General features: G+C 41.4%; 1 protein-coding gene across 1 annotated transcript; it reads right to left on the bottom strand.

The window, feature by feature from the left end:
- Positions 1 to 332: 332 nt before the first annotated feature.
- On the bottom strand, positions 333 to 9,324 carry LOC103094287 (T-cell-interacting, activating receptor on myeloid cells protein 1-like). The gene is made up of 3 exons (XM_056826267.1): positions 9,279 to 9,324; positions 1,591 to 1,881; positions 333 to 670 (listed from the first exon to the last, which is right to left on the bottom strand). Exons 1-3 carry the CDS (start codon positions 9,322 to 9,324, stop codon positions 333 to 335), a joined length of 675 nt encoding a protein of 224 aa, XP_056682245.1.
- Positions 9,325 to 10,915: the final 1,591 nt, after the last annotated feature.

The following is a 10,915-nucleotide window of genomic DNA, read 5'->3' as shown; positions in this document are numbered from 1 at the left end:
CGACTGTCAGGGAGGGCCTGGTCAGGGAGTCTGGAAGCCAAGGCACAAGCACAGGTTGGACTCCCGCAGAGTCCAGTCAAAGGGATGTCCGTGCTGACCACCAGGGCAGAAGCCCCAGCCATGTTCCAAGTCTCTGTTCTCTCTCTCTCTCTCTCTGCTCCTGGAATCTGCCTTTCACTGGATTTCCCTGGCCCAAGAGGGCCTTCATCTGATCCCTGCCAGTGTCAGGGAGGGGAGCCCTTCTTACATCCCCACATGTCTCCCCCCAGGAGCCCTCTGCCCTCGCTCCAAGCAAGAACACTCTCCAACCTCCCTGGGAGACTCCCCGTCCCTCAGCTCGGGGTCTGGAGCCTGGTGCCCTTCTCACCTGTCACACAGACGTTGAGAGGCTCACTGGGCTCTGAGGCCCGAGGCTGGACTGTCTTCTCATAGTAAACACATCTGAAGCTCCCTGCATCCTGGACTGTCACAGACGGGAGGGTAAAATTAGCCCATCTCTGGGATTGCTGGAGGGATTGTCCTAGGGGTTCTGGGGTCCCTGCCTTCAGCCACATAAACATCACACTTCCAAGGGATGGTTTCACTGGCAGGACACACCTCAGGGTCACCGTTCCATTGAGGGACACCTTAGCACTAGGCAAGGCCTGGAGGGAGGGCTGAGGAAGAGATCCTGGAAGAAAAACGGACAAAGCAAACCAAAAAACCCCAAATCCCACCAGACCAGGCACAGAATGTCTGTGTTGGAGGCTCATCTCTGTCCCTACTCAACGGTGTGATCGGGAAATGGCCAGTCCCTCTCCGGGCCCCCAATGCCTCATCGTTTCTCAATTCAGGGAGCTGCACTAACAAAGTCTACCAGGCCTTCCAGCCCTGAGCATGGCGCCATGGGGAAAGGGCTGCATTGGAGGGGGAGCATCTGGGCTTCACGCCAAGCTCTGCCCCTTCTCTGTGACTTGGGGGACATCCAGAACTTCTCATTTTCCCAGGAGGACATTGGACAGCAGGGCCACTAAGTTCCCTTCCAGCTCTGGTGCTATGAATCTAAGAAAGAGACCCTCTTAGGTCAAGGTTCTCCCACCTCCCCATCCATTCTAGAGGTGGACTCAGAGGGGGGAGGCTTTAATAGAAAGATTCCAGTGTCTTCCCTTCTTCCCACCTTCTGTCTAGGGGAACCACAGGCAGGCCTGGAGTCCATCCTATGACCAAGGCTCAGAGCATGACTTGGAAGTCCAGGAGCCTTGATGCCAGTCCTGGCTCAGTCCCTCCCTTGCTCGGTGACCTTGGCCAACCTTATCCCCTTCTCTGTGATTCATGTTGTTTGTTTAGGACTGAAGAACTTGTCATCTGAACTGGAAGGCCCTTTCCAGCTCAGCTTCCCTGGGATTCTATTCTATTTCTACTCTCACGTCCCATTCCTCCATTTCAACTGGAGTAGGCAGATCTCATCTCCTTCACCCACTGATCTTGAAGTGTTCTTGGAGCTCAGCTGGCTCCCTCCACATGATGGTTTTGCCTCTGTGGGGCCATTTGTGTTTGGGAAGGAGAGAGCAGTCTTGACCCCAGACCCCCTCTGAGTCATCATCTTCTTACCTGTGACCACCAAGTCCACGGTTTCACTGGTCTCTGACTTCCCCTTTGCGGGTCTCCTCTCAGAGTAAAAACAGCTGTAGCTCCCAGCATCTCTGACCTTCACAGATGGCAGGGAAAACCTAGCCTCTGACCCTGTCTTGTCTGGGTGAGGATATCCAAGGCTCCCAGCCTTCGACAGAGTGAATAAAAATTCCCGAGAAGTCCATTGCAATGCTAAGCAATGGAGAGTCACATTGGTGCCTGGTGCAACTACAGTACTTGGTTCAGCAAAGAGGACAGGTTTCAGGAGTCCTGGGAGAGAAGAAGGTCAATGAGTAAGGTGGCTCTTGGCCCTAACCCCCAGAATATCAGGGGGCACGTCCAGTGGTCATCAAGGGCCCTTCTTGGACTCTCTTCCAGCCTTGCAGGACACTATGTGTCTGTGTAACAGTGCTTGGCCCAGCCCACATGCTTAGGGATGCTCTGGGTTATCCTGGGGGCTTGGGGTGGGGGAGATTTGGCTCTGTCCTCTTGCACCTGACTAAGCCCCTTCATACATCATTCAGTCTTCAAGGACTGAAACTCCAACCCCATGGGCCTTCACTTCCTGGCCAGACGTGACTCCCAACCATTCCATGAGGAAACCCCCTTCCTTTGGTACCAGAGGGTCGCCTAACAACATGCTGACATGAGCCCTGGGAAATCCTTAGGTCTTTGGTCTTTCAGTCTTACAAGTCCTGTGCTCCTTCTAGGCCACAACCCTGCCCTCCAGCACCATGTTCCCATGGCCCCCATTCAGCAACCTCCTCCACAAGCTCCTCCTCAGCCTCCCACACCAGAGACTGTCCTGAAGGACCTCCTGACCTGGGCTCTTCTCCTGATTGGGGGCTGCCTCTCCCAGACCATCACTGAAGGAAAACCCCAACCCCTCTGCTCCTCTTCACTTCCTCCTCTCTGGTCACAACTTTATTTTCAACAGCTTGAAAACCAGCAACCTATCCTTCCTCTCCCTCATCCTATTGTGGGACCATGAACCATGAAGAAATCACTTCTGCCACTGTTCATGGATGGACTGTGTCAATCTATTCCTTTATGGCCCCCTCACCATTTCTGTAGCCTACTGGACCAAAATGGCCACCATTCCTCTGTGTGTAGTCTTCTCCACCATAATATAAGCTCCTTGTTGGCAGACTTTACATTCTTAGTGTTAGCATAGAGTAAGCATGTAATAAATGCTTTTTCCTTCATTCATATATGTCTTTCCAGGGTTTTTGGAAGTGAGATGGCAGATCTCTGTGTTTCTCGCTGATTCTCTTTTCATTAGTACATGCTTGTATGTGTTTGGATGTGGGATTGTGTGTGTGTGTGTGTGTGTGTCTGAGATGACAGGAGTCTCAGACCTTCTCTAGGCAACTTTGTAGAGAATTGGCTAGATTGCTCTAGGATCTTGGTTAGACTCCAAGCAGGGGGTTGAAAAGTTTGGGTCTTGAACTCCCTCTCCACCACCCCCAAGAATTTGAGAATCAGGGCTCTGACTCTGAGGCTTCCTCCAGCCACCTCCAACCTTCATAGATGGAAGCTGAAACCCAGAAGACACTCTCAGAGAAGCCATTTCAGTTTATTTCAACAGTCATTATGTAAGCACCTACTATGTGCTAAACACTGTGCCTCTCTCTCAGCAGAGACCTTGGCTTCTTATTGTACCCAAAATAATTGAGAACATCATGTGAGTTGCCCTTCTCTCATCTTCCTCACCTCCTATCACTCAAGGGTCTTTGGCTATCCTCCTCTCCTTCACACCTGTCTTCCATGATGAAGTGGCCTTACTCCTGAACCAGCCCAACCCCTCTGCCTGCTCATGCAATCCCATGCCATCTCACCTCTTCCAAGAAATTGCTCACTGCCATTTATCCACCTTCTATCATTTATTTTCTTTATTTCCTTGGTTTTGGTTTTGAACTCTTACCTTCTATCTTAGAATCAATACTGTGTAATGGCTAGGCAGTGGGGGTTAAGTGACTTGTCCAGGGTCACACAACTAGAAAGTATCTGCCACTTTGCTATTCCTCAATATCTTATTTTCAATCTCTTCTGTCTACAAACATGCCTACACCACCCCCATCCTTCCCCACTAACTCTCATCCTTTCTGTCTTCTTCCCTTTGTACCTACAATCTGACTTCCCACCCTGTGAGAATTTCAAAACTATTCCACCCTAATCAGACCATTCTTTAGAAGATCGGATTTAGCTATTTCCTGATCAATCAAAATAGAGATACTTGGAATAACAGAATCAGGTCTTGGAAACCCAAATTCTCCACACTACTCAATGTAACAAGATTTTAAAGGTCTGCATTAAACTCAAGATTTAATTATCTGAGAAAATGGCCTTCAAGAGACATGTGCAAAAAAAAAAAAGACAGAACTCTGGGCAGTCCTAAGTCAAGCCTGAGCCACCATTGGCACATGTGAGACAGAGGAAGTGACATAGAGAACAGCCTTGTGACTGAGTTCTCATGACTTCCTGTGGAGAGGGCTAGAGTTCAGTTCGATCCTGGAGCTTGAGTTGGAGGAGCCCCGCAGACAGTTTTCCTTCAGACCAGTCACATGAGTGATAAGGACTGACCCCTTTTCTCTGCCTTGGCTTTCCAAGGCCTTAATGCCTGCTTTGGCTCAGCCTGAGCCAGAGTGGTTCTGAAATAAACTCCTTTCCTTCTCTCCCTCTCACTTTCTCTCCCTCTAAAATTTTCTTCCTCCTGTTGTAATTAAATCACCATAAAAATTTGGCAGCTGACTTGGGTATTTTATTATTTGGGATTTCCCTTGGTGACCATTGAAATTTAGATTTTTTCAGTCTCAACCATAATTTTCACCCTTTACAGTTTGGCTGCCCACATCGGTGTGATAAAATACCCTCAATCTTCTTAACTTTCCTAAACTTTTTTTCTACTCTGACTATTTTTCCTTAATACCTTATTTTGATCAGCTATACAGGTAAGTAAATTTGGATTTTTTTTCTTTTTTCCCTCTCTCCTTAAATTAGATAGAACACAGCTGTTTTAAATGTTAGCAACAGGGCCCTAAGGTCCTGGCTGGGAAAGCCGTTCTAAATCTCCTTTCCCTTAGGGAACAACTGCCTAGATTGGGAGTGGAAAAAAACTGTAGAAAGTTTTGGCTTTGTCCTGCTCCCCACACATTTTGAGAAGACTGTTAGAAAAATAATTACTATATATATATATATGCATATATATATATATATATAAACGAATACTACATTCTTCGACATTTATATGGCAGTCAAAGAATTAGGGACATTGAGGAATACAGCATACCTTCAGTTTTTTATATTATTAGGTAATATCACTTTTGTACTCCTCAGCACTGTGTTTAGAGAGGCTAAAAATTGAGGATGAAATGCAAGCCCAATTAGAAGATCTAAAATGTTTCTTACAGGATCAATTGTCAAACATCCACTCTACCAGAAACAGACCTGTTTCTGAACCTTTGAATGAGGAAATTTCCTTCCCCGAAATAGAGATGGAAAACACCTTCCCTATAGCTCAGCTAACAGACTGGCTTTTTCATGGTCAGTAACTCTTGGATGAATTTAATCCCCATAACCCTTCCCCTGCAATCCCAGTTGCTCCTGTTCCTTCTCTTACACAAAACCAAATTCCAGAACAAAAGAGATATCATCCTACTAGAGAAACTCGTCCTAGTCAAACTGACCCACAGGTAAAAAATTCAACTAGAGGCCTATATCCTCGAAGAGAAGTACATGAAATAGGACAGAATGGGGACGTGGTGACTTTAAGGCACAATATGCTGTTTAAACCCCAAGAAATAAATGAATTTACACGAAATATTCCCACATATGAACAAAATCCCTTTCTGGTAATGAAAAAAGATGACAGATATATTTTTCAATATAATCCATCTTACAAAGATGTTGAAAACTTGCTATAGGCTTTTTTAACTGAACATGAGAAAAATAAAATAATTACTCATGTCAACAAAACCTGGGGGTACAATGCAGCACATTGGCCAACTCAGGATCCTGAATGGGACTATAACAAAGCTGAGGATTATCTACAACTATACTGTTGTAGAGAGGCCATCCTTACAGAAATGAGGGAATGTGCAGACAGTACAGATAAGTGGATGGAACTAGAAAAAATTAAACAAAAGGAGGAAGAAACACACTCCAGATTCATGGATAGAATAATCAAGTTTGGGGACAGATACCTGGATCTAAATAAAGAGAATAGCTTAAGATAAGTAAGAAGGATCTTTGTCAATAATTCTTGCAAAGCAATTAAGAATTATTTTAGAACACATTGTCCAAGGTGGCCAGAGATGGACCTTGAAGAATTGTGAAAAACATCTATATATGTTTTAAAGGGAAACACAGAAAAGGAAGAAGAAAATAATGATGTAATAGAGGAAATGAAGAAAGAAACGAAATGTTTAAAAGATAAGGTAGCTAAAATAGAAAATGGGCATGATAATGAACCAATGACACTTGCCCCTCTCCTGAAATCTAATTATCAATCCAATACCTGCCACTTCTATGGAAGAAGGGCCACAGAATTGTATAGTATAGAGTTTTTCTCAAGAATATTGGAAGGATTAAATAGTTTAATAATAACTACAGAAGTGATAATTATAGAAATAACTATAATTATGACAATGCAAACTACAACTTTAGGAATGATGACTATAGGAATAGATATTGGGAAAATGATAATTCAAATCAAATGACTCCACAAAAATATAACTTAAGTGGTGCTTGTCCAAAAAATACTCAAGGTTCTAATGTCCCTCAAGGTGGTGCACTTCAGGGGGTGCCCAAGGAAATTCCCAAACACAATGAAGGTGTTGGGGGGGGGCTGGAGCACAAGAATCAGAGGAGACAACCTTTGATTTTCCAGATCCTGATGTCCTACTACCCATTGTCCCTATCCACTACCCCCCCCAATAATGAACCCCATGTTACTTTAAAGGTAGGTAACACCTATTCTGATTGTCTTTTAGACACTGGAGTTTCCTGGTCTGTATTAAAGAGAACACCTGATTTACAATGTTATTCTGTTGGCTCAGAGAATGCAATGTGAGTAACAGGAGTAACCCAAAGAGTTAGAAAACTTCCCCCTAGAATGGTGTCTGTAGGACCCCTAGAGGTACAACATTCCTTCCTTTTGATGCCTATCTCCCCTTTAAATTTGCTAGGGAGGGACCTTCTATGCAAACTCAGAGCCACAATAACTTGCTCCTCAGATGGTTCCTTATCATTGGAAGTACTGGAGGAATCTTTAAATTTACTCCCTGTAATTCCCTCAGAGAGCCAGCAGGAAAAAGAGCATCTCACCTTTGCAATACCTGAAGTTATACCAGAGTCTCTTTGGGTCACATCTTCTACTGATGTAGGCTTACTTAAATCAGCTGTTCCTGTGCAGATAAAAACTAAATCTAGCCCACCTCCTTCCATTCCTAAGTATCCCCTCTCAAAAGAGACAATTGAGAGAATTACCCCAGTTATTAACTCATTAATTGATCAGGGAATAATAATCCCTTATAAATCTGAATACAACACACTCATGCTTCCCATTAAAAAACCAAAAAGAGGGCCAATGGCAAGCACCTCTAGAGATTCATACAGGATTTGAGGGCTGTAAGCAATCACGTTATAAAGAGACACGCCATAGTTTCCAACATCAATACTATTATTTCTTCTATTCCTAGCACAGATACATACTTCACAGTAGTAGACTTGTGCACAGCCTTCTTTTCCATACCCATACATGAGAACTCCAGGCATATCTTTGCTTTTTACCTTATTTTTTTTATTATTGCTTTTCTTTGGGATTTTATTTTCCCCCTTCTTCTCATTTCTTCTACTAAATGTACATACAATTAAAATGCTTTCTCTCTCTCTGCAGTAATATAAGTTATATATATATATATATATATATATATATATACATATATATGCATATGCTATAATATCACTATATACCCCAAAGATTTAAATTGTGGGAACCTGCCATTTATTGATAAATTGTTATGGGACTATGATTAATGTTTGTGTCAGATTCCAGGAAATGGGATAAAAACAAGGAGCACAGACTTAACCTGAATAGTGCCAAAAGAGCACACAGGAAATACTAATGTGAACTCAAGGTTGCAATGCTTGACATACATTAAGTCATAGGACTTCCTTGTATCTGCACTCTTTATGAAGTACTCCTACAAGTACCAAAATTGGACTATCATGCTGGCTCCCTATATCCCTGAGAATGACTAAAAATCAGACCAGGAAATGATGCTTCCCTATCAAAATAGAAGTCTATTTCCTTTCCTTCTTATAGTATGGCAACTTCCTATAGACTTGGCTGAAAATGGGTAAGTGAAATATAGCATTCTGTCCTACTGGCTTCTGTGTAACCGGCAAAATATGGTTGCCAACACTGTTAATATTAAAAACTGTAAATGTCAAACTGTAAAGGTTTTAGCCAAACTGTAAAGGATAATTTTAGTGTTTTGACTTAAAATAAAAAATAAGTGGTTGCCATGGGAAATTCACAAATATGAAAATACCCAAGTAATCTGGGATTTATGGAGATTTTAATTAATATAAATGAAGGAATTAAAGGAATTAAGGGAAGAAAAAGAGAGAGAGAGAGAGAGAGAGAGAGAGAGAGAGAGAGAGAGAGAGAGAGAGAGAGAGAGAGAGAGAGAGAGAGAGAGAGAGAGAGAGAGAGAGAGAGAGAGAAAATAGTAGAAAGGGCCTAGGTCAAAATGGCCTAGGCCTGAGTCTAAGGGAGAGCGAGTCAGTCTTTATCACTCACCACAAGATCATCTCTAAGCAAGCTCCAGTATTCCAAATTGCAATTAACTCCAACTTCGAACTCCAACTCCAATTAAATCCAACTAACTCAATTACCTGAAGAGCCTTCTCCATTTAAAGAAATTTTCTCTTATGCCACCTCCCCTAAATTTTCACATCTACCAATCACAGTAGATGCTTTTCCCCAGGACTGCCCATTCTTAATTCTCATCTTCTTTTGTTCTCACCTTCTCTGGTTAGATTAAATCTACTGAGTACTTCACACCTTTTTTGTTAAGCTTGTCTTTTGTAAGTTGCTTGACCTTTTAGTGATTAATTTAACCTTTATAGATACTTAGCATCCTTTTGTATTATATCTAAAAATAGACCTACCTTAAGGTTCTAGCTTTACTATAAGGTATGAGTTAGGGATTTTTCATTGTTCAATCAGGAGTTTGCAACTTTATCTTCCCCTAAGGCATTGTCTGAGTAGGGTGGAGTAATTTTAAAAGTTCTCAATACATTCCCAATCAAGTACCTCCATTGTTAAAAATGGGAATAGCTTAATCAAATCTTCTGAAGTAGAGTCTGAGTAGTTTTAAGATTCACAACCCCCCTGATGATCATTGGGTACCTAGTCTCCCCATTCATCATTTAAAAGAATCATCTTGTAGTCCTAAAGCACTTCTAAGTACAGATGTATACAATATTCAATTTTATAAGAGGAAATTACAGTAGTTCGGGAGGAATAGAAAAGAAAGAAAGCAAAACCAATGTTTTACTAGGCACATTGACAGAAAGCCAAATTAGGGGCAGTCCTTTTGGCATAAAAGTATACATTTACAAATAAATGGTCAATAAAACTTCAGTTCACTCAACCACACCCACAATTTGTTCTGGATCTTCTTGATGTAGTAGGTTTTCTGGCATCTTTCCGCAACAGCTCATTATCCAGATATTCTCTTGATTTAGGAGTTACCAAGCTTTTTCCTAGAAGATCTTTCTTGAACAAAAAGTCAAAATCTTGGATTTATATTAAAATACAATCCCCCCTTGAAGTGGGTGTTAAAAAAAAACATCCAGTTCAGTTCAGGATGCAATATAGAGTTATGGGGGTATATGAGTCAATTATCAAAAAAAGACAAAAACACAACCAAAAACATAATAAAAAATTCAAAATAGGCCCTTGTATAGGTCCAATTTAAAGTAATTTCTATACCACAAGTCTGTAGGACAGAATATAGTAATAGTTCACTTAGCCATTTGCAGCAAAGGCTACAGAAATTTGCCATAATATAAGAAAAAAAGGAACTAGAAACCTATTTTGATAGGGAAGTGTCATTCCCTGGTCTGATTTTTGTCATTCTTAAGGATATAAGGAGCCAGCACGTTAGTCAAACTTTGTACTTGTATGAGTACTTCACAAAAAATGTAGATACAAGGAAGTCCTATGACTTAACATATGTCAAGCATCACAACCTTGAGTCTCACACTACTTTTTCATGTGTGCTTTTTTTCCACCACTATTCAGGTTAAGTCTGTGCTCCTTGCTTTTATCCCATTTTCTAGAATCAGACACAAACATTAATCTCAGTCCCATAACATTTTATCAATAAATGGCAGGTTCCCATAGTTTAAAGCTTTTTGGGTATGCATTGATATTATAGCAAGCATATATATATATATATATATATATACATATATGTATATATGTATACATATATATTTATAATTAAACTTATATTACTACAAAAATAATATTAATTGTATGTGCCCTTAGTACAAGAAATGAGAATAAAGGAAAAAATCAGATATTCTAATTTTTCTAATTCTTATTTAAAAGAAAAGCAAAAAAAGAGGGAAAAAGAAAAAAATCAAGAATTCAATGTGTTCTTGAAAAACAGCATCAACTTGTCTATGGATTATTATTTCCAGTGCATGCAATAGGATGTAGTCAATCAGTCTCAACAGAAGGTGCTTTCTTCACATGTGAGCAATGAATCCAAGAGTCCTTCTCTCCAACCTTTATAGATGTTGGAGTAGTTAACAATATTTGGAATGGTCCTTCCCAAGAAGGCTGAGTTGCTCCAGTACACTTGAAATTCTTAATATACACTTTGTCTCTTGAGTTCAGGTCATGAAGAGAAAAGTCTAGAGGTCCAGCTTGTACTGCAGATCTGGATTCATTAAGTTCACACAGTTTGTGCTGTAATTCCTGGATATAGGAAGCAACAGTAGTATTTCCCCCCTAATAGTGATATATATGCAGGGGAAAAAGGTTTAGCTTGTATAGGCGGATGTCCAAAGATCATCTCAAATGGTGAGATGTTTTGGTCTCCTCTAGGCCTACTTCTAAAATAAAATAGGGCCAGAGGGAGAATTTCAGGCCATTTTAAATGTGTCTCAGTGCATTATTTTCCAATCATAGTTTTAAGTTCTGTTCATCCTTTCCACTTGGCCTGAGCTCTGGGGATGATATGGAACATGGAATTTGGAAGTTATCCCTAAGCAAGAATATATC

This window comes from Monodelphis domestica, chromosome 4 (assembly GCF_027887165.1).
Source record: "Monodelphis domestica isolate mMonDom1 chromosome 4, mMonDom1.pri, whole genome shotgun sequence".
Classification (NCBI taxonomy): Eukaryota; Metazoa; Chordata; class Mammalia; order Didelphimorphia; family Didelphidae; genus Monodelphis; species Monodelphis domestica.
This window is presented reverse-complemented; position numbering and strand designations above follow the sequence as displayed.